General features: G+C 42.1%; 1 protein-coding gene across 1 annotated transcript in view; it reads left to right on the top strand.

Annotated features, from left to right (window-relative positions):
* The window catches only part of LOC134343468 (regulator of G-protein signaling 22-like), a 121,224-nt gene that overhangs the window by 679 nt on the left and 98,172 nt on the right, over positions 1 to 22,373 (top strand). The window contains exons 2-6 of the mRNA XM_063042221.1: positions 69 to 131; positions 7,166 to 7,387; positions 8,790 to 8,875; positions 9,463 to 9,610; positions 14,231 to 14,375. Of these exons, the coding sequence (XP_062898291.1) occupies positions 69 to 131; positions 7,166 to 7,387; positions 8,790 to 8,875; positions 9,463 to 9,610; positions 14,231 to 14,375 (664 nt within the window). The remainder of the gene's footprint in view (positions 1 to 68; positions 132 to 7,165; positions 7,388 to 8,789; positions 8,876 to 9,462; positions 9,611 to 14,230; positions 14,376 to 22,373) is intronic.

Here is a 22,373-nt window from a genome sequence, read left to right as displayed (position 1 = left end):
TTGCTTAAGATTTCCAGCATCTGCAGAATCTTTTGTGTTTACTATTCCTGTTTTCTTTCTTCTTTCAGGAAGACTTTTTACTAACTGATGACCTACTGGTGGATTATTTCAATGTATTTCTTGCTTTGCTGGTAAGTGGTTTATTAGTTATAACAGTGCCACAGGCATTCTGAAACTATGGTGAGTGGCATTCCACAAATAAACACAAAAAGGTCTTCAAATTATTGGCAGGCTTAGAAAGAGCTTTTGTAGAAGAGGAGCTCTTTGCCAAGTGCTTATAGTGAATATAGGACTGAAAATGAGCATCTCTGTTCTTGGAGTGAAGTAGTTTTTGTCTAATGTGGATGGGTTGATATTGCCCATATATCCATGGTATTCACCTGCCTTTTCCGAAAGTGGAGAAGCAAGCAAACGGACTCTCTGTACCTGAGATGCTCCAGCAAGGTACATAAGTGGTTGGTTTAAGCCTCTGTTGGTCTATCTCTGAAACTCAACCTGAGATACCTTGATGTGAAAAGCTTTAGAATTTATCAGACACCTGAAAATAAATATTCAAATAGATTTAAATACTTAAAATAAGGATAGCTTTTCAAATTTAGCTTAGGGATATGAATCATTGTCAATGAGGGCAGTATTAATTTTCTAGTCCTTTCCACTGGAATCAATTTGCTACAGTTGGCTTGTTGGACCACTTCAAAAGATAGCCAAAAGTCAACCACACCAGGTAACACTGGACTCACATAGATGACTAGCATCTTCCACATTCCTGCCAGGTTGTTGCAAAGTACTTTTAAAGTGCTGCTTTTGTTGTGATATTCAAAAATGAAAGTTTAAAGTAAATGTATTATCAAAGTACACATATGTCACTATATACAACCCTGAGATTCATTTTCTTACTGGCATTCACTGTAGGAAAAAATAGAATAGAATCCATGAAAAACTACACACAACAAAGGGCAGGCAACCAATGTGTAAAAGAAAGCAATCTGTGCAAATAAATAAATAAACAATATTGAGAATATAAGCTGTAGAGTCCTTGAAAGTGAGTCCATAGATTGTGGAATCAGTTCAGAATTGAGGTTATTGGTGCTGGTCCAGGAGCCTGATGTTTGGAACTTCCTAGACCTGGTGCTGTGTTACCTATGGCTCCTGTACCTCCTGCCCAGTGGTAGAAGTGAGAAGAGAGCATGGCATGGATGGTGCAGGTCCTTGGTAATGGATGCTGTTTTCCTGTGCCAGCGCTCCTTGTAGATGTGCAGATGAGCTCAGTGGTGGAGAAGGCTTTCATGTGATGGACTGGGCTGTGTCCACCACTTTTTGTAGGCTTTTCCATGCCTGGGCATTGGTGTTCAAGAACGGAAAAGCCTACAAAAAATTGTGATACAGCTCAGAACATCACAGGCCTGTGACGTGATCATCACAGGCATGATCACAGACAATATTGAAGCTTGCACAGCTGGTTCCTTTTTCTTAAGTAACATCTGCAAATTACTTTAAACAGTATATTATCTTATGGTTATTTGATGCACTCAGTGGCTGCTTTATTAGATACAGGAGTGGCCTTTTTCTGCTGCAGCCCATTCACTGCAAGGTTCAAATTGTTGTGCCTTCAGAGAGGCTGTTCTGCACACCACATTGTAACACACGGTTATTTGAGCTTCTGTCGCCTTCCTGTCACCTTAAACCTGTCTGGCAATTCTTCTCTGACTTCTCATTAACAGAGCGTTCTTGCTCACAGAACTGCTGTTCCCTGGATGTTTTCTGTTTATCGCACCATTGTCTGTAAACTCAAGAGACTTCTGTGCATGAAAATCCCCGGAGAGACTCAAACCACCCAATCTGGCACCAACAATCATTCCATGGTCCAAGTCACTTAGATCACATTTCTTCCCCATTCTGATGTTTGGTCTGAACAACAACTGAACCTCTTTTCTTTTTAAATCTTTTTATTGAATAAGTATACAAAAAGGTAAGCCATATAGACACTAATACACTGTTAGAATATAATAAAATTACAGAAGATAGTAATGCAAAAAAAAAACTACAAACAATGTAATTTAAACATAACATACCAAGGTAACATAATAGTATACTAATTTTATATATATATCAATAGAGAAAAGGAAACACCCCCCCCCAAAAAAAAACCCACCGTGCAACTAACTAAAAGCAAAGCAAAGCAATGGGCTAACTAGAAACCAGACAGAGTTAAACTTAAAATCACGTCCTCAATCCCGACCTCCATTAAAAACAGTAAAAAAAAACAAGAAGGGTATATATTACATTAAATGAAAATATTGAATAAAAGATCTCCAAATCTGTTCAAATTTAAATGAGGAGTCATAAAGATTGCTTCTAATTTTCTCCAGATTCAAACATAATATGGTCTGAGAAAACCAAAAAAAGGTAGTTGGAGCATTAAGCTCTTTCCAATGTTGTAAGATACATCTTTTCGCCATTAAAGTAAGAAATGCAATCATTCTACGGGCTAAAGGGGAAAGATTACTGGAAATTTTAGGTAGTCCAAAGATAGCAGTAATAGGGTGAGGAGAGATATCTATAATCAATACCTTGGAGATAATATTAAAAATGTCTCTCCAAAAAGTTTCCAAAGTAGGGCAAGACCAAAACATATGAGTTAATGAGGCTATCTACCCCGGACATCTATCACAAAAAGGATTAATATGAGAATAAAAGCGCGCTAACTTATCTTTGGACATATGAGCTCTATGAACAACTTTAAATTAAATTAGGGAATGTTTAGCACAGATAGAGGAAGTATTGACTAATTGTAAAATCTGCCCCCAGTCATCCACGGAAATGGTAAACCCCAATTCCTGTTCCCAATCTACCCTAATCAACAACTGAACCTCTTGACCATGTCTGCATGCTTTTATGCATTGAGCTGCTGCCACACGATTGGCTGATTAGATTATTTGCATTAACGAGCAGGTGTGAAACTGTACCTAATAAAGTGGTCACAGAGTGTAATTATTACTCAAATGGTGCCAACAAATTTAGATAAATGCCACATTGTGATGACAACAGTACTACAGAATATTATTTAATTTAACTAAAAGTTTTTTTTCTCAATAGAAGGATTCCAATTCTGTTGTATATCTACTGTGGGGATAAAAACTATTCTCTGAAAGGCTGATCTTTGTGATCTAAACTGTAGAAATTGAAGTTAGATGAATTTGGTATTTTAATTACACTTGGTATAGTTTAAGTTTCATAGAACAGTGTGATCCCTTCAGCCCATAATGTTGTGCTAACCTTTTAACCTACTTCAAGATCATTCTAACCCTTCTCTCCTACATTGTCCTCCATTTTTCTTTCATCCATGTGCCTGTTAGATATGCCCAGAGCAAGAATGACAACAGAGTAGTATTATTAAATGTTTTTACTGAGTACATCTCGGCAGTTTACAGTGTGGGAGCTACAAAGCAGGCCCGCCAAGACTAAAACTTGCACACTCAAAACAGAGAGAGCCCTCTGCCGGTAGGAGGCCTAATCATTTCACTGGATTCTCCTCATTCTTTTCTTAAATACCCTGTTAAGTCTCTTAAATATCCCTAATGTATCTGCCTCTACTGCAGTCCTGGCAGTTCATTCCACAGACCCATCACTCTCTGTGTAAAACAAAACTATCTTTGACATCCCCCTATACTTTCTTCCAAACACTTTGAAATTACGCCTTCTTTTACTGGCTATTTCTACCCTGGGAAAAGGACAGTGGCGGTGCCAGAGATTTTTTCTTGCTGGTGCTACAGTGGGGCTGAATTATTCAGTGATGGTATTGAGGGATGTACCCTATGGTAATATGTATTCGCAAGGCCAGATGCATGGCGTTCAAAAGTCAGTTTCAAACATTATGTGCCTACTATAAATGCCTCTGTTGATTCACAAGCAACAGCAATTGACAGATCTAATATAGAAGTGAACTGTGACAGTGTCAACAGCATCGGAGACAACCTGGGCTACACAGAGCATAAACAAACAAACCAACAGAGCATCCGACCCACAGCGCACAACGTGAAACACGCACCAATCCTGCAATCAGCGTCAAATGTGTGCTTTTCAGCTGAAAAACAAAACATTAACCCACAATGTCCACTGCTATTCACATTACATAGACAGACAATGCCAAAAGATACACTATTATTAAAGTCAAATAAGGCAAACAACAGATGCAAGGCTTTACCAGGAGTTGGACAAATCGTCCTCTGACCATGCAATACCTCAATTAATTCGGCTACTGAATTTAAAACAAAAATCAACAAAATCACCGCTTGGAAGTTTAAGCAAAACCAGTAGGCTTAATAGCAGTAAATGTAATAGTTTAGGATTTGCAGGAAACATAAGGACTATGGGGTATCCACCACAAAATAATAATAATAATCAGCATTAGTCTTGGCCCAAATTTAAAAAAAATCAACTGCACTCACCATTAATGTTTTCAGAGAAGCACAATCCGTCTGTTGTTGTGATTGGTGGTGAAAGCATCAATGATTTTCTGGATGTCAAGCGCTTTGGTCCTCCGGCTGTTTATGGCCAACAGGGTAAAGTTGCTGTTCCGAGCATCACCGCTGCTATTCCTTAAGTAGTTTTTGAGGCATCTGAGGCAAGGGAAACTCCATTTGCCTGAGGCAGATGTAACAGGCAGAGTCAGTGATATGCAGATTAGTTTGTATAAATCTATAAATGCATCGCGGTAGGGTCTCATTTGAGCTAGAAATTCCACTGTGTCATTCACTGTCTGTCCTTGCTAGAGACTTCACCACAGCTCTCATATACTCACGATGTTCTTGGACAATCTTTGCATGTCCTTTATCAAGCATATTTCCCAATCTTGAACTGTCTTGTTTTCTCAATCTGAATTCGGCCCATGCCGACATAGCAAACTTATGAGCTGCACTTACATGGTGGGTTTTGAAAGCTGTTGTAGCTTTCCACCAGTTGCGGTAATCGGTGACAGTAAAGGTAGACTCAGAATGGAACCCATGTCCTCCACACAGGAAATGCCTGCATGCGAAGCAGAATGTAGCATCTTTCATGATCGAATATTCCAGTCAGTCAAAACAGCCACAAATAAATGCAAACATAAGGAAATCTGCAGATGCTGGAATTTCAAGCAACACACATAAAAGTTGCTGGTGAACGCAGCAGGCCAGGCAGCATCTCTAGGAAGAGGTACAGTCGACGTTTCGGGCCGAGATGGCCTGAAACATCGACTGTACCTCTTCCTAGAGATGCTGCCTGGCCTGCTGCGTCCACCAGCAACTTTTATGCGTGCAGCCACGAATAAAACTCCTTTGCTGATTGCCAAACTTGTCGCGAGCAGCGAAGGGTACTTTTTCAATGCTGGCCGACAGGGTCCTTCCTCAGGCTGCTGGCTAACATTGCTAACAGTATTCCCACTAGTACTAAGAGCAGCTTCATCCACATTCTCTTCCGAATCCCGCTCCATCTCTTGTTCCCTTACTTCGCCCTCACACTCTTCGATGAACTGCTGTCGTCCTCATCCCCACTTACTTCTTTCTGCATGTCTCTTTCAATTAAGACATGCTCAGGCTGAGACACCACTGATTCCTCTGGATGAGGTCATTTTCTCACTAAAAATCGATCCATTTTTTACGCCGGCCAAAATAATGCATGTGCCAGGCACGTGCTAGCTTGTAAAAGCACAATGTGTGTGTGTGTGTGTGTGCCATCCATTAGTCTCGCGAGACCATGGATCTACGCCTGGATGTATACTACCAATCTCTTGTGTGAGTGAGAGTGAGTGACATTAAGTGATCTTAGATCAGCTTAACTGATCTGAGGACAGCAACGGCAAGACATCGACAATGAATGACTAAGCAGAAGTGTAGAGTGGATCTGAGAGAGTTTATAACATTATTGCTGCGTGGGTGCTATGGTAATTGGGGGCACTGTTTCACTAGATCAACTGGAGAAACAAGCTGTATTCAAAACTATACAGAGAAAGCAAAGCAGCTGCAATTTGTATGTGAAATTTCAGTTAATTTCTTGGTGGTGCTACACTGGTGCTATTGCAATTTCTGCTGGGGCTATAGCACCAGCTAGCACCACCTTAGCACCACCCCTGGAAAAGGAGTTTGAGGAGATTTGGTATGTCACCAAAAAACCTTTTGCAAATTACTGTAGAGATACGGTGAACAGGATTTTGACTGGTTGCGTCATAGGCTGATATGGAGGCTTTAATTCCCTAAATCTGTTCATAGAAAAGATATATAGATAGATTGATTGATACTTTATTGATCCCCAAGGAAATTACCATGTCACAGTAGCATTACAAGTGCACAGATATAGAAATATTAGAAGAGAAGTAAGAAAGAATAAAAAATAAGTTAGCTCAAACAGTCAAACAGGAGGGGGGGGGGGTCATCACTTCCCTAGCTATGGGTTGACTCATTATAGAGCCTAATGGCCAAGGATAAGAAAGACCTCATATAGCGCTCTTTGGAGCAGTGCAGTTGTCTTAAGCAAAAAGATGGCATGGCAAATGCATAAGAAATAGAAGCAGGAGTAGGCCATTCAGCCCCTTAGATCTGCTGGGCCATTAAATAAAGGATATTTTGTCCCAGCACCACTTTCCTCTGCTAACCAATGTTGATTCCCAAGGCCTGAAGCGTGTCCAGAAGAAAATCCAGCGTGAGAAGGAATCTATAATTGAAGTGAGTGAAATGATCCAATACAGCATGTATAACTTCACTCACCTCAACTCTGAACTGATTCCACAACCTATGGGCTGACTTTCAAACACCCCTCAACTCATGTTCTCAGCATTGTCTGTCTATCGATTTATTTATGTTTGCTTATCTATTTATGTATTTATTTATATTATTTGCAGTTTGTCCTTTACACATCAGTTGTGTTTGATAGTGTGTATTTTTGCAGAGATTTTATTCTATTTTTTGTTCTACTGTGAATGCCTGCATGCAAATGAATCTCAAGGTAGTATATGGTGACATATACTTACATGGATACTAAATCTACTTTAAACTATAAACTTTGAACTTTGAAGTGAAACGTTGTTCATTTCTAGAAGATTCCAGGTCAATTCTGCTGAGTTGGCAACCCTGCTGGCGAAAGATAATTTCTTCCTGTGCATAAAACCTGAAACCACTTATTTGCTTCACAGAATTTTCCGATGCCAATTTGGTTTAATAAGGCTACTGGGACATTTGAGATTGTTGACAATGCCAAGGAAAAGCTTCGGAAACATTTAAAGAGTCTGGTGCAAGCTCTTTTGCCTGTGGACCCCATCTATAATGTGACGATCAAGTCTAAAAGAAAATATTCTCAGCCCAAACAAAATGAGACCAATCTGGATGTCAAATTTGATGATACATACGTTGTAATGGTAGGTATATAATACATAGTTTCATTATATTTACTGTATGTTCAATTTTGTTATACTTAAGATTAAGAAAAATAATATCAAATATATAATTAAGATAACATATATCAAAAATTTCCATGTGAAATTTGAAATTGCTGTAAATGTAACCTCTTAAAGAAAAAAAGGCACACAACTTGGGTGAAACCTTCACTGGAAATTGGAATCAGTTTGCAGTTATATACAATCAAACCTAGTGTCTGTGAAAGCTTAAAGCTATGAGGAGCTCATTGGCCGTTTATTGTTAGTTCTATGGAGTTTCCCTTCCATCAAAGTGACTGGGGGAGAAAACATATTGTGGATCGGGTAGGTCATTCAATACTTTTTATTAGACACTGTATGTGTTTCCGGTTACTTTTTTAAAATTGCTATTTTGTGCGAAGGTGATCAGGGCAGACTGGCTCTGAGGCCTGCAGGCAATGAACGACACAGCACCAAATTGAACTGAACTAAACGGAACATTTCTACATTGCTTCAATGACTCTATGGTTTGATGTTTTATATATGGTGGGGTTTTCACTCATTTTTTTTGCCATTCGTGCTATTTGTTCTCTTTTTTGCATGTTGGGTGTTTGATGTTTTCTTTGAATGGGTTCCATGGTATTTCTTTGTTTCGTGGCTGCCTGGGGGAACACAAATCTCAGGGCTACATACTGCATAAATACTTTGATCATAAATGTACTGTGAGTCTTTGAACTAGGGCTTCAGGCCTGCACTCCTTCCCACTGACTGGGTCCTGGTTCTTGCACTCTCCTTCAACCTAGTTCACTGGAAAAAATTATTATAATACTAAAAAGAAGTGAATTAAAAGGGTGTTGGAATATTATTAGAAATAACATCTAATAGAGTCCAGAAAATCTACTAGGTGTCACCAGCAAAACATGGGATTACAGGAAGTTTTATGTTAACATGAGATACAGAAAGTACATTTTGAAAAAGGTTTTAGGGTCCTTAAGTAAAATAACAATATCCTAAATGATCTAAGTGATTAAGAGCACAATGAGAAGTTCATTGATGGGAGGGATATAGAGGGCTATGGTTCAGGCTACAGATCAATAGGAATAGGCAGAATAATAGTTCAGCATGGGCCAAAGGACCTATTTTTTGCTCTATGACTCTACAACAATGCATAAGAGATGATTCAGGACATCATGTTGAAGGGTCTCTAATATTGAAGGAAGCTTCGGACGTAGACAGTGGTATGATCTTGCATGGATTTAAACCAAAAGATGAAATTTTAAAATTTGATAATAATCATTAGGACCGGAATTTGATGCAGGACAATAATTAATAGTTCTTTCAGATCTTGAGTTATTTGTCTCTTTTCAAAGAACTTCAAATTGATAGATTTTGTTGTTAATTTTAGTGCCTCGATCACGAACAAGGTATGGCTTGGATAAAATCTGAGAGGCTTCCAGCATTCATTCGGAGTGACTGTTACTTTGAGTACAGGTAAATGTTCTGAATGGAAGTGGTGGCAGCCTGCTATGTTTGCCAAAGGCTGTAAGCTACAGATCAATCAGCATCTGTGGAGAGGAATAAAGAGTGGACGTTTTGGACTGAGACCTTTCGTCAGGTCTTGCTGTGGGCCAAATTACCTCCTTCAGTAACATGAGAACTATAAGGATCATGATTGCAATGCTGGATTGCTCATCACAATATCGATGTCCAACGTGTTGAGCTCCATCAAATAAAGCTCCCTGGAGTTCCTCTGTCAAATTGTTAGAAATGTGATGAATTAGGCTCTGATTTATAAACATCTCCTTTATATAGTCAATTTTGTTTGGTATTTGCACAGTTTGTCATCTTTTGCAGATTGCTTGCTTGTCAGTCTTTGTGTCTGGCTTCTGTTGTGAATCAATTGTATTTCTTTGTTTTACCATGGATGCCTGCAAGAAAGTGAATCCCAGAGTAGTATATGGTGACGTATACTGTATGTATTTTGATAATGTATTTATTTTGAACTTTGAACAAAAAGGGGAAAAATTAATGTTTCTGTCTTGTAAGTGTTATGGTTTTGTTTCTGTTGCCATTTACAGGATTGCAAAACTGCTGTCCCAACTAGACTGCAGCTCTAGATTTGGCATGCCACATATAGATTCTACGTATCGCCCCTGGGCTACGGAAGTGGAAGAGAAAAGCCTGGCTGAAGACCTTTCAGTAGACCTGATACCAGTGCACCAAGAAGTACGCTTGCCTTACTCTTTTATTCAACTTTTCCCAGAGCTAATGATAGCTCAATAGCTCGAATCCTGAAGTTACAATTAATCTTAGTGAAATAACATAGCAGGATAAAACTAATGAAGTCTGAAATTTTTATTTTGACAATTGTCGGACCAGTTAGATTTTATGATGACGATTAGGATTTGAAATAGCAACAACCAGCACTGATATACCTAGTGAACGCTCTGTGTAGGGAACTAAAGGTCACTGGAAAGCTGTTTGATTGATGCACAAAAACCATCTTGTATGTGTCTTGACATGATCAGACCTTTGTGATGTTGCAGTTATATAATACTTATGCTCTATGATCAGCAAACAGTATAGCTAATGTGTGCACCACATAATGCTGCATTAGGTCCATGACCAAGTGATTTACTTTCAGAATGAAAAATTCTGGTGGAAGGAATTCGTCCATATTGTTCCTCAGTTAATATTGTGGAATGGGCAGCTGGAATTTTACCTAATTTTTAGTTTAAGAAAAAGCATCCTCAATATTGAACTGGAGTAAGACAGAAGCAAGTTATTGCCTCACTGGGATTGGATCCATGACCTAAAATTGTTTTACCAATTCATCACCTAAATCTGGTGAATGATACCACCTGCTTTCCATCTTCTCCAGAACATACTGGTGCAATTCTACACTGCCATCATAGAAAGCATTCTCACATCAGACATTACTGTCTGGTTTGGTGCAGCGTCCTCCCACAATGTATGAAAATTACAGCAAACTTGTCAGGTCAGCAAAAAAGGTTAACTGTCTGCAGTCTACCATCACTGCAGTATTTGTATGTGTCCAGGACAAAGAATAATCATTGTGGACACTACCCACCCAGCAAACTGCCTTTTCCGTAAGCTCCCTTCTGGAAAGCACTATAGGGCTATTGTAACAAAACCTTTACACCATCTTAGAAGTTTCCTCCGCCAGGCAGTTAATTTGATCAACAATTCTAGTTAGCCACCCCCACCCCCTCTATTACCCTTGTCACTGCATGCACTGTAAACACTTTAAACCTCTTTTTATAGTGCTATTTGTATCATTAATACATGTTGATATTTTTGTATTTATGCACATTTTATTCCATATTCATTACTTAACTTCTAACTTTATTTTTATATAATTCTATATTCTTTATAATTGTTGAATATTTCTTTTTGTTCCACTTTGTGCTCTAACTAACACACTACAGTAAATTCCTAATACGTGTAAATATATATGGTGAATGAAGTGAATCTTTGTCAAAACAACCCACTTCTCCAGGATTATCCTGGAAGATAAACATAATCCTGTTATTTTTCCCTCCAGTACCAACCATTTTTCTAAATTCCTCTTCTCTTCAACTTCTACTCACACCCCCTAAAAATATGTACAAAGTGCCTTTGTCTGGTACGTGAATGAACCTTAGTATTCAACTATCTGAGGTCCTTCCTCACCTCCAGCTTGACACCAAATGAATCTCATTTTGGAACTCTTTTGCTTCTTCCAAATCTCTTTCTTTCTCTAGTTTCTTTTCAGTCTTTGCGTCATAGGGCAACATAGCACTGAAACAGGTCCTTCAGCCCATCTAGTACATGCTTAACGGTTACTCTGCTTGGTTACATCAACCTGCACCTAGACCATAGCCCTACATACCCCTCCGAGCAATGTACTTACCCAAACTTTTCTTAAATGTTGAGATCAAACATGGCCGATGTGACACTTAAGAGAAATTTGGATAGGTACATGGCTCGGAGGGGTATGGAGGGCAATGGCTCAGGTGTAGGTCGATGGGGTAGGCAGGGTAAGAGTTCAGTGTGAACTAGATGGACCAAATGGTCTGTCTCTGTGGTCTAATACTCTATGGCCCCACGCCCACCACTTCCACTGCCAGCATTGTTCCACACTCTCACCACCCTCTTATCTCCCTTAAATATTTCACCTTTCATCCTTAACCCGTGATCTCCAGTTCTGGTCTCATCCAACTTATGTCATCCATAAGAACTGCTTCCTGTGCAATTGATCCTTTGCTTCTAAATTGTTTATCACTCTGACGACCTTCCTGGCCTCCATGCTAGCTGACCTTTGTTCTGCTTGGGTACCGTGCCCTTCTTCTGAAAAACCATCGTCATACCCTCTTCTCAAGAAAGACACCCTAAACACCATTGTTCCTGCAAATTTGAGTCCTTCATGGATTTTGGTGACAGAATCTCACTATCAAACTATGGAATTTTGGCAAAAGAGATGAGATCTCCTGTATATTTCAGAACCAAAATTCAAATCAGAATTGGATTTACAATATTATCACTGACATGTCGTGAAATTTGATGTTTCGCACAGCAGTACAGTGGAATACATAAACACGTATGATAAATTACAATAAAAATTATATGTAAAATAATTAAATAAGTAGTGTAAAAGAGAGCAGAAAGTGAGGTTAGTGGTTCATTGGTTCATTGATCTTTCAAAATCCTGATAGCAGAGGGAAGAAGCTGTACCTAAAATGTTGAGTGTGTGTCTTTAGGCTCCTGTACCTCCTCCTCGATGGTAGTAGTGAGAAGAGTGTTACATTAAAGCATTGTTACTGCAAAAAGCAATTCATATCTGGCCCAGTGTAATGACATAGAAACATTCCCTCTAATGCCCGCCCGATCCCACCAACTAAAAGTAGGTGTTTCAGATGCTCAAAGAGAGAACGTTGCAACTGGATCCTCAATTTCCTCACTTGCAGATCCCAGTCAGTTCGAGTTGGCAACAACATCTCTTCCACAATCACCATCAGCACAGGTGAACCACAAGGCTGTCTGCTTAGTTCCCTGCTCTACTCAATTTATTCCTTTGATTATGTGGCTAAGTACAGCTCCAATGCCATATTTAATTTTGCTGATGGCACCACTGTTGTTGGCCGAATCAAAGGTGGTGATGAATCAGCATATAGGAGAGAGATTGAAAATCTGGTTGATGTCATTACAACAATCTCTCACTGAACATCAGCCAAACTAAAGAGCTGATCATCAGCTTCAGGCAGAAAAAGCTGGAGGTCCATGAGCCAGTCCACAATGGGGTGCTGGAGGTGGAGAGGTCAGTAACTTTAAATTTCTTGGTGTTATCTTATCGGAGGATCTGTCCTGGGACCATTACGGAAGTGCCACCACAAAGAAGGCAGGACAACACCTCCACTTTCTTAGAAGTTTGCAAAGATTTAGTATGTCACTAAAACTTTGACAAACTTCTAGAAATGTGTAGTGGAGCATGTCCTAACCAGTTGCACACAGCCTGGTATGGAAACACCAATGCCCAGGAATGGAATTGTCTACAAGAAGTGGTAGAATGAGTCCACTCTTCCCCACCTTTGAACACATTTACAAAGAGTGCCACAAGAAGCAGGCCCCCCCCCCACCCCCACCTTCCAGGCCATGCTCTCTTCTCACTACCACCATGGGGCAGGAGGTACAGGAGCCTTAGTTCCAAACCACCAGGTTCAGGAGCAGTTAATTACCCTTTAACCATCAGGCTCCTGAACCAACGTGGATAACTTCACTCACCACAACTCTGCACTGATTTCACAACCTATAGACTCACTTTCAAGGTCTCTTCAACTCATGTGCTCAGTATTAATTTTTTTTGTACAATTTGTCTTCTTTTGCACTTTGGTTGTTTGTCAGTTTTTATTTTCCTATAAGTGCCTGCAAGAAAATGAATCTCAACTTAGTGTATGATGACATATATGTACTTTGATAATAAATTTGCTTTGACTTTGACTTAAAATGTACAGTATGTTGACAGATAAAAGTGGAGAAGGGATGTAAAGAGATGCCTGACAACTGGTGTAAAGGTCACATTTCAGAGTGTATTATTCACATGCAGAAAGTAAAGATACAGGTCCTCACAATATAATTGTGTTGTTTATTGCTCCACTGACTCCCTACTATAGTCCTAAAATGAGTACTTACCGTGCACTAAACATGCAACCACCCCCTCCATCTTCCTGTCACTCACACACTCATCCCCCTCCCGTATTACCCCCACCTGGCTGTGCGCCCCCTCCCACCTCTCCTTCCTCCCTCCCTCGAGTCCATGCTCCACCTTCTTCTACAATCAAATTCCATCATCTTCAGCCCTTTGACATTTCCACTTGTCACGTCCGAGCTTCTAACTCCCCCATCAGCCTACCACCCAACCCTCATTTGGATGCAACAAGTGTGGATTCCCGTTAATTGGGACAAATTGGGACCGGTATGTTTTAGCCCAATTAAAGAGCTGCCCTAATTATCCAAAGTTTCATGGAAATAGTTAAAGAGGTATAAAAAAGACAAACCACAAAAAAGAGAAAGTCTGCAGATGCTGGAAATCCAAGCAACACACACAAAATGCTGGAGGAACTCAGCAGGTCAGGCAGCATCTGTGGAGAAGGACTCAGTTCAGTTCTGATGAAGGGTCTTGGCCTGGAATGTTGGCTGTTTATTCATTTCCATAGATACTGCCTGACCAGTTGACTTCCTCCATAATCTTGAGTATGGCTCCAGATTTCAGCATCTACAGTCACTTATGTCTCTGCTGATAAACTTGCTATAGAGTGGAATGATTTAAATGATTACTTGTCTGTGTAGGCTTCCAGCAACCTGTCTGAGGTGTTGGTCACAGGAGAAGAGGAGGAGTTTCCTATGCATAGCACCAAGTTTGACAGCAAAATTATTGCTGGGACTCAACATCCCACTGGAGATACAGTGAGGCCTGTAGAGAGGGGGACTACCGGTAAGACATGATGCAATGAACTTCCTTACTTTTAATGAAAATGAATTGAGCCACAGAGTTACTGAATATTGTTCAGAATTCTGGCTGACGTAACTAGAGAAAAAACATGAATTTATTTTTTATGCCTAGATTGTTGTAAAAACTTAAGCAACAAAATCACAATTTAAAAAGCAGAAATTCTTCAGTCTAGCTAAATAGTCCCAGATGTGTTCAAAACATAAACATTCCTTCTTACCCCTTCTCTTCTCACTTGCCCGTCATCTCCCTCTGGGTTCCCCACCTCCTTCCCTTTCTCCAATGTTCCTCTCTCCCTGCAGATTCCACTCTCCAATCCCATGTTCCACTCTTCAATCCTAACAGATTCATTCTTCTTCAGCCCTTTACCTCTTTCACCTACCATCATCTCTCAGCTTCTCACTTCACCGCTCCCTCTCCCACTCACCTACTTTCCCCTTCGACCAGCTTCACCTATTACCTTCCAGCTTGTACTCCCTCCCCCCACCCCCCATCCCACATTTTTATACTGGTTTCTTCCCCCTTCCTTTTCAGTCCTGATTAAGGGTCTCGGCCCAAAACATCGACAGTTTATTCCTCTCCATAGGTGCGCTTGACCTGCTGAGTTCCTCCAACATTTTGTGTGTTACTATAAATGGACCAAACACTACTTTACCCAATCAAAAGCAATTGCCAGTGGTGACAGTGTTGTATGGCAAAGTGATCAGACAGTCAACAGCATTTTACTAAACCATTTTACCTTGCAAGTGATTTTCCTCGTGCATTCAGAATGAGTTCAATTTGTCATTCATGCATCCATTACATTTTGTCATTGTTCAAAAACAGTTTTGTTGAGATTTAGGTAACTAAACCTCTTGATGCTGAGAACAAGACAAGTTTTTGTAACAATCTGAAGCAGGTCTGGTTAATCTTCATTGGCTGTTCATTGTAGAAAAGCAGCATCCATTTATGCTTGACAGTAAATATCTAAATGCAAGTTTAGTGAACAGGGCGTCTGAGTTGAAGAGACCTGGCTGTGTGGATGCAGAAATAGCTTGCTTATAGGAAGCTGAGGATGGTTATGGATTCTGCCTGGAGGTTGGGTCCAGTGGTATCTTTCAGGGATCTGTTCTGAGACCCATGCTCTCTGTGATTTTTATAAATGACACGGATGAGGAAGTGGAAGGGTGGGTTAGCAAGTCTGCAGATGACATGAAAGTTGATGGTGTTGTGGATAATGTAGAAGGTTGTTACAGGTTACAACGATACATTGATAGGATACAGAGCTGGGCTGAGATGTAGCTGATGGACTTCAATCCCGAAAAGTGGGACGTGATTCATTTTGGAAGACTGAATTTGAAGACAAAATACAAGTTTAATGGTCGGATTCTTAGACGTGTGGAGGACCAGAGGGATTTTGGGTTTCACGTCAATAGATCCCTCAAAGTTGGCGCAAAAGTTGATAAAGTTGTTATGAAGGAGTATGGAGCGTTGGCCTTCATTAGTCAGAAAATTGAATCCAAGAGGTGTGAGGTAATGTTGCAGATCTGTAAAACCTTGGTCAGGAAAAACCTGGGATATTGTCTTCAGTTCTGGTCACCTCATTATAGGAAGGATGTTTAAACTTAAGAGAAGCTGTAGAGGAGAATTACCTGGATGCTGCCTGGATTAGAGAGCATATCTAATGCTAGGGCATTTCTCTTTGGAGTCAAGGAAGGTGAGGGGTGACTTGATAGAGTTGTCTTACAGAGGGATCCTCTGTAAGATAGAGATCTGAAGAGGCATAAATTCAGAGGATATTTTCCTAGAGTGGAAGTAACTAACACCAAAGGGCATAATTTTAAGGTGATTGGAGAAATATGGACAGGATATCAGAGGTTAAGTTTTTCCACAGAATAGTGAGTGTATGGAATCCCCTGCCAGGGGTGATGATAGGGGCAGGTACATCAGGGCCTTCTAAGAAACTCTTAGATAGGCACATGGGTGATAGAAAAATAGAGGACTGTGTGGAAGGGAAGGGTAGACTGACCTTAGAATAGTTAAAAGGTCGGCACAACATTGTGAGCCAAAGGGCCCGTATTGGGCTGTAATGTTCTATGTTCTATAATCATTTTGCTTGATAGTGGATATCTAATGTCTAGTGCAGAGAACAGGGCATCTGAGTTAAAGAGACTGATAGATAAGGAAAAATTATATTACTGACTGTCACTGAGTATCTCATTTCAGAGTTACCCATTTCAGAGAAAATAGGCTAAAAATAACTTAGCAATATTGATTAAAGAAATGAGGCTACTTGGTGTCATGTTTAGCATCATTGCACAGAGCTCTGATTCACTGTAGTATTCTTTGTCCCATAGTTCCTGTGTATACTGTCACATGCTGCCAGCTGGCATGAACCTCTGCTCTCTGCTGGTCTATAGAGCCAAGAGCAGACAAGCAATTCACAGGGAAACAACATCCCTGTTGTGGAATTAAATAGGCATCCGTTAGTCTCGTGAGACCGTGGATTTGCAACTTGGAAGGTTTCCAGGGCGCAGGCCTGGGCAAGGTTGTATGGAAGACCAGCAGTTGCCCATGCTGCAAGTCTCCCCTCTCCACGCCACCAATGTTGTCCAAGGGAAGGTTATTAGGACCCATACAGCTTGGCACCAGTGTCGTCACAGAGCAATGTGTGGTTAAGTGCCTTGCTCAAGGACACAAGATGCTGCCTCAGCTGAGGCTCGAACTAGCGACCTTCAGATCACTAGACCGACGCCTTAACCATTTGGCCACGTGTTGTGGAATTACATCTGTAACATTAGAATTAGCAGCCTGCCATCCTCACCATAAAATCCCTGAAACTTCTCACTGCCTGCTCTTATGAACCAACTATAGACTTGCCTATGGCTACACTCCCCAAAGAAGTCCTTTCCCCCATTAGTATTCAGAACCAAATAATGGTTGGATATGCCTCAAAGTTCAAAGTAAATTTATTATTAAAATATGTATACGCCACCATGTACTACCTTGATATTCATTTTCTTGCAGGCATTCACAGTAGAGGAGAGAAATGCAATAGAAGCAATGAAAAACTAGTTACAAACAACCACATAAAATGCTGGAGGGACTCAGCAGGCCAGGCAGCATCTATGGAAATGAATAAACAGTCGACGTTTCAGGCCGAGACCCTTTCTCAGGACTGGAAAGGAAGTGGGGAGGTGCCAGAATAAAAAGGTGGGGGGAGGGGAAGGAGGCTAGCCAGAGGGTGATAGGTGAAGGCAGGTTGGTGGGAAATGTAAAGGGCTGGAGAGAAGGATTCTGATAAGGAGAGGAGAATGGACCCTAGGAAAAGGGAAAGGAGGATGGTACCCAAGGGGAGGAGATAGGCTGGTTAGAAGTGCTAAGAGGACTGAGTAGGGAATAGAAGAAGAGGGGAGGGGGAAAGAAATATTTTTGACCAGAAGGAGAAGTCAATATTCATGCCATCAGGTTGGGGGTTACCCAGGTGGAATGTAAGGTGTTGCTTCCCCACCTTGAGGGTGGCCTGATCTCGGCACAGAGGAGGCCATGGACTGATGTGTCGGAACGGGAAGGGGAATCGGACTTAAAGTGCTTCGCTGCTGGGAATTTTTGCTTTTGGCGGATGGGGTGGAGGTGCTCAACAAAGCAGTACCCAAATTTACGATAGGTTTCAGCAACGTAGACGAGGCCGTATCAGGAGCAATGGAGATAATAGACGACCCCAGCAGATTTGCAGGTGAAGTGTTGCCTCACCTGGAAGGACTGTTTGCGGCCCTGAATGAAGGTGAGGGAGGAGGGGAATGGGCAGGTGTAGCACCTTGGCTGCCTAGAGCAGGGGTCCCCAACCTTGTTCGCACTGCGGACCGGTTTCATATTGACAATATTCTTGTGGACCGGTCGACCGGTTGGGGGGCGGTGGTGGTGGTAGGTTTGCCAATGAACAAGAGTAGCAGTCATATACGTTGGGTTTACCCGGAGAAAGACTACAATAACCATGAAGCCTTGCGCATGCAGGATTTGCGCATGTCCGTGGGTGCCGATTTCCTTCCACAAATCATTTTTGGCGATTCTGTTCGGGGGGTGCGATGGGGTTAATCACAAACGCAATACAGGCGATAAGTGGCTAATACACTCAACTTCGTTTCTAAAAGGGTTTATCTAACGAATCTAATATTAAACACACAGCGCATATTTTCCTCGCATGAATATAGTGATAAGTCAATTATCAGGGGAGCTTGAAGTAAGTATTGAACAGACATCCAGTAGAAGTGGTAGAGGCAGGTTCGATATTGGCATTTAAAGAAAAATTGGATAGGTATATGGGCAGGAAAGGAACGGAGGGTTGTGGGCTGAGTGCAGGTCGGTGGGACTAGATGAGAGTAGCGTTCGGCACGGACTAGAAGGGCCGAGATGGCCTGTTTCCGTGCTGTAATTGTTAGATGGCATCATAACATTTTAAGTAACGTTTGGATATTAAACACACAGCACATAATTTCCCCCGTATGAACAAATAAAATCATTGCAACACACCAATATCGCTGAATCAGTGGGAGCCCTGGGCTTGTTTCCCTGCAGCAAGACGGTCCTAACGGGGTGATGGGAGACAGCGATACTCGAAGGGGGTTCCTTATGTCCGGTCTATTCCGCAGTTTAGTTTTCATTGCATTCATTGCCGAGATATGTTGGAAATGGAAGCAACGTTTTCAGTGCTTTCGTGGCTATCTCAGGATATTTAGCCTTGACTTTGATCCAGAATGCCGGCAGAGATGTTATGTCAAACATACTTTTCAGCCCGCCGTCATTTGCAAGCTCGAGGAGTTGATCTCCTTCCCGCGCTGACATGGATGATGCGTGTGTTCAAGCTCAACAGTGGGCGTGACAGGGAATGAGGAAAGGTGCAGCTGACTCCTATCGCCAAATCATATCGTTTCCTCGCGGCCCGGTAGCCTATGCTTTGCGGTCCGGTGGTTGGGGACCGCTGGCCTACGGGGATAAGTGCCGGGAGGGAGATTAGTGGGGAGGGACGAGCGGACAAGGGAATCACAGGGGTGGGGGAGTGATCCCTGGAGAAAGCAGAGGGTGGGGGGTAAAGATATGTTTGGTGATAGAGGTAGTGGACATTACAGAGAATGATGTGTTGGCGGCTCATGGGGCAGAAGTACGGTTGAGGAACTAGCACCGTTACGGCAGCAAGGAGATTGGATGAGTGCAGATGTTCAAGAAATGGAGGACATGTGGGTGAGGGCAGCATCAGTGGTGGAGAAAGGGCTCCTTCTGGTAAAAAAAATTATTCCTTCCCCTTACCCTCTTCTTGTATTCCCCACTCTGGCCTCCTACATCTTCTCACCTGCCTGTTACCACCTCCTGGATCCCCTCCTCTTTCCCTTTTTCCTATGGTCCACATTCCTCTCCTATCAGATTCCTTCCTTGCCAGCCCTTTACCTTTCCCACCCAAATGGCTTCACCTATCAACTTCCAGCTATCGTCCTTCCCTTTCCCCCAACTTTTTAATCTATTGTCTTTCCCAGTCCTTCCCCATCCCGAGGAAGGGTCTTGGTCCAAAACGTCGACTGTTCATTTCCATGGATGCTCCCTGGCCTGCTGAGTTCTTCCAGCACTTGGTGTGCGTCGCTTTGGATTTCCATCATTCTGCAGAATTCCTCGTATTAGTGACATGCAACCAATGTGCAAAAAAAGGACAAACCATGCAAATAAAATAAGTCAATAAATAATATGAGAACATGAGTTATAGAGTCCTTGAATATGAGTCCATAGGTTGTGGAATTAGTTTCTAGAACTCGTGTTCTCAGTATCATTGCCTGTGTAGGCAGTGGTCTCCTCAGCTGCCCATGCGGTCCTTCTCAACGTCTCTCTGGTAGCTACAGTACCCGCATTCTCTTTAGTTTCAGTCTGACCGCATGCTGAAATCAGCTGCCCACAAACACTCAGCATTGTGGACAGACTGCAACCACATCGGCTGTTGCTGAATGTCTGAGGCCTGCATCTCCAGATGACGCCACCTCCTGCTACTGCGGTCGAGTACCTGGAGTTCCCACACACGGCCGCAGGTTCAGATTGCGATTCATTTATTTATCGCATATATATCGAAACGTACAGTGAAATGCTTCACTTGCGTTAACAACTAAACACACCCAAGGATGTGCTGGGGGCACCACCACACATTCCAGCACCAACATCGTGCCCACTATGAGCAGAACAACACAGAACACAACGAAACAGAACATGCCAAGTGACAAACCAACAGCTAATCAAGCCCCATTCCTCCATCCCACATAACAACGCACAATCACAGATTCCTAACCCCAGGAGACAGGCTGTCTTAGGTATCCAGCCACCACCCAGCAATCCCCGTATTTAACCCTAGCGTAATTGGGGACAATTTACAGTGACCAGTTAACCTACCAAATGGTACGTCTTTGGACTGTGGGAGAAAATTGGATCACCCGGAGGAACCCATGTGGTCACAGGGAGAACATACAAACTCCTTACAGCCAGTAGTAGGAACTGAACCGGGTCACCTGTACTGTAAAGTCTTGTGCTAACCACTAGGCTGCCACGCCACCCCTATGATGGTGTTACCGTGATCGACTTTCGGCATCAACCTTTGGTATCCACCCAGGACTCACCGGTGACAGCGAATGAGGATCCTGGATGAGGACCGGATCTCCAGGCCTTGTTCTCCAAACTCTCTAATAATGGAATCCTGAATCAGTCTCGCAATCCATGTACCTAGGGCTCACCGGCCCTTGTTCCTCACCGGTCCATTAACATCTGAACACGTTCCCATCCCTGACCTTCAAACTCCCTCCACATCCCTGTTCCTAAACCCTAACTCACCTCCTTGTCCCCAGAATCACCCCCATGAACCTTAAAAAAAAGGAAAAAAAAAAGTTGACCATCTGTGCGGTGACCTTGACAGAGACTGCAGCTTGGCGCCATCTTGGGGGAAAAAATTATCATGCAAAATGGTCAATGTAGACCATTCGAACTACTGAACCCATCCCAGTTCCATCATCCGAAACTTCTATTTTTTCAAACCCTACAAGTTGCTGCTCCTCAAGTATACATCCATGTGCTTTTTAATAAGACAAGGGTTTTTCCTCTACTACGCTGTTGGATAGTAAGTCTTAGACTCCAAACCACTCCCTGGGGAGAAACCTATCTTCTCCTGTCGCTGACAGATGTGTACTTGTGGTTGCACAGTGTAATCTGCTTCTGAAATATGTTTCCTTTGTAGATAATGGAACCAAATTTCGAAAGTAGAGTAAATTAGATGGTGCCTGAGCTGCAGTCTCCGTCAAGGTCGTGATTCAGTCCTTTTTTTAGGGAGTTTTTAGTTTTATTAGAGATAGTTTTGGGGACAGAGTTAGGTGTCTGGTTAAAGTTAAGGGACAGGGTTGCGGGGGGAATTAGGGGACTTGCCAGAGTCTGCCTCCAATCCTCATTTGAAGGTCAATAACATGGATGTGGTTGGATGTCGGGCTGTCAGACTTGTGAGGATAAGGGCTGATGGCAAGTCCAGAACTCGAAGCATGAAGTGCAGGTTCTCATTCACCATCATAGGCGAGTTTGAGTCGGTCCTAAAGATGGAAGCCTGAAGGTCAATTGGAAATCCATATCTAAGCCCAAAGGTCAATCGGAAGTCCAGAAGTCAAGGACTGATGGCTGGAGCCCTGAGTCTGATGGAGAAGTTAAAAACCCAATTTCTGTAAATCCACGAGTCTGCTAAAAGCCAAAGACAGCCTGTCCTGGGTTATGTGTGAGTGGGTGGGAGGGAGAAAGGAATGGGGCTTGATTGCTGTTCTTGCTTTGTTGCTTGGCATGTTCTGTTTTGATGTGGTCTGCACTGTTCTTCTGGGCATGGTTAGAATGCCATGTTGGTACCGGAATGTGTGGCAACACTTGCGGGCTTCCCCCATCATGTCCTTGGGTGTGTTGGTTGATAATGTAAGCAACACATTTCACTGTATGTTTCAATGTACG

This window comes from Mobula hypostoma, chromosome 1, assembly GCF_963921235.1.
Source record: "Mobula hypostoma chromosome 1, sMobHyp1.1, whole genome shotgun sequence".
NCBI lineage: Eukaryota > Metazoa > Chordata > Chondrichthyes > Myliobatiformes > Myliobatidae > Mobula > Mobula hypostoma.
The sequence above is the reverse complement of the archived record's forward strand: the minus strand, read 5'-3'. Positions and strand labels throughout refer to the sequence as shown.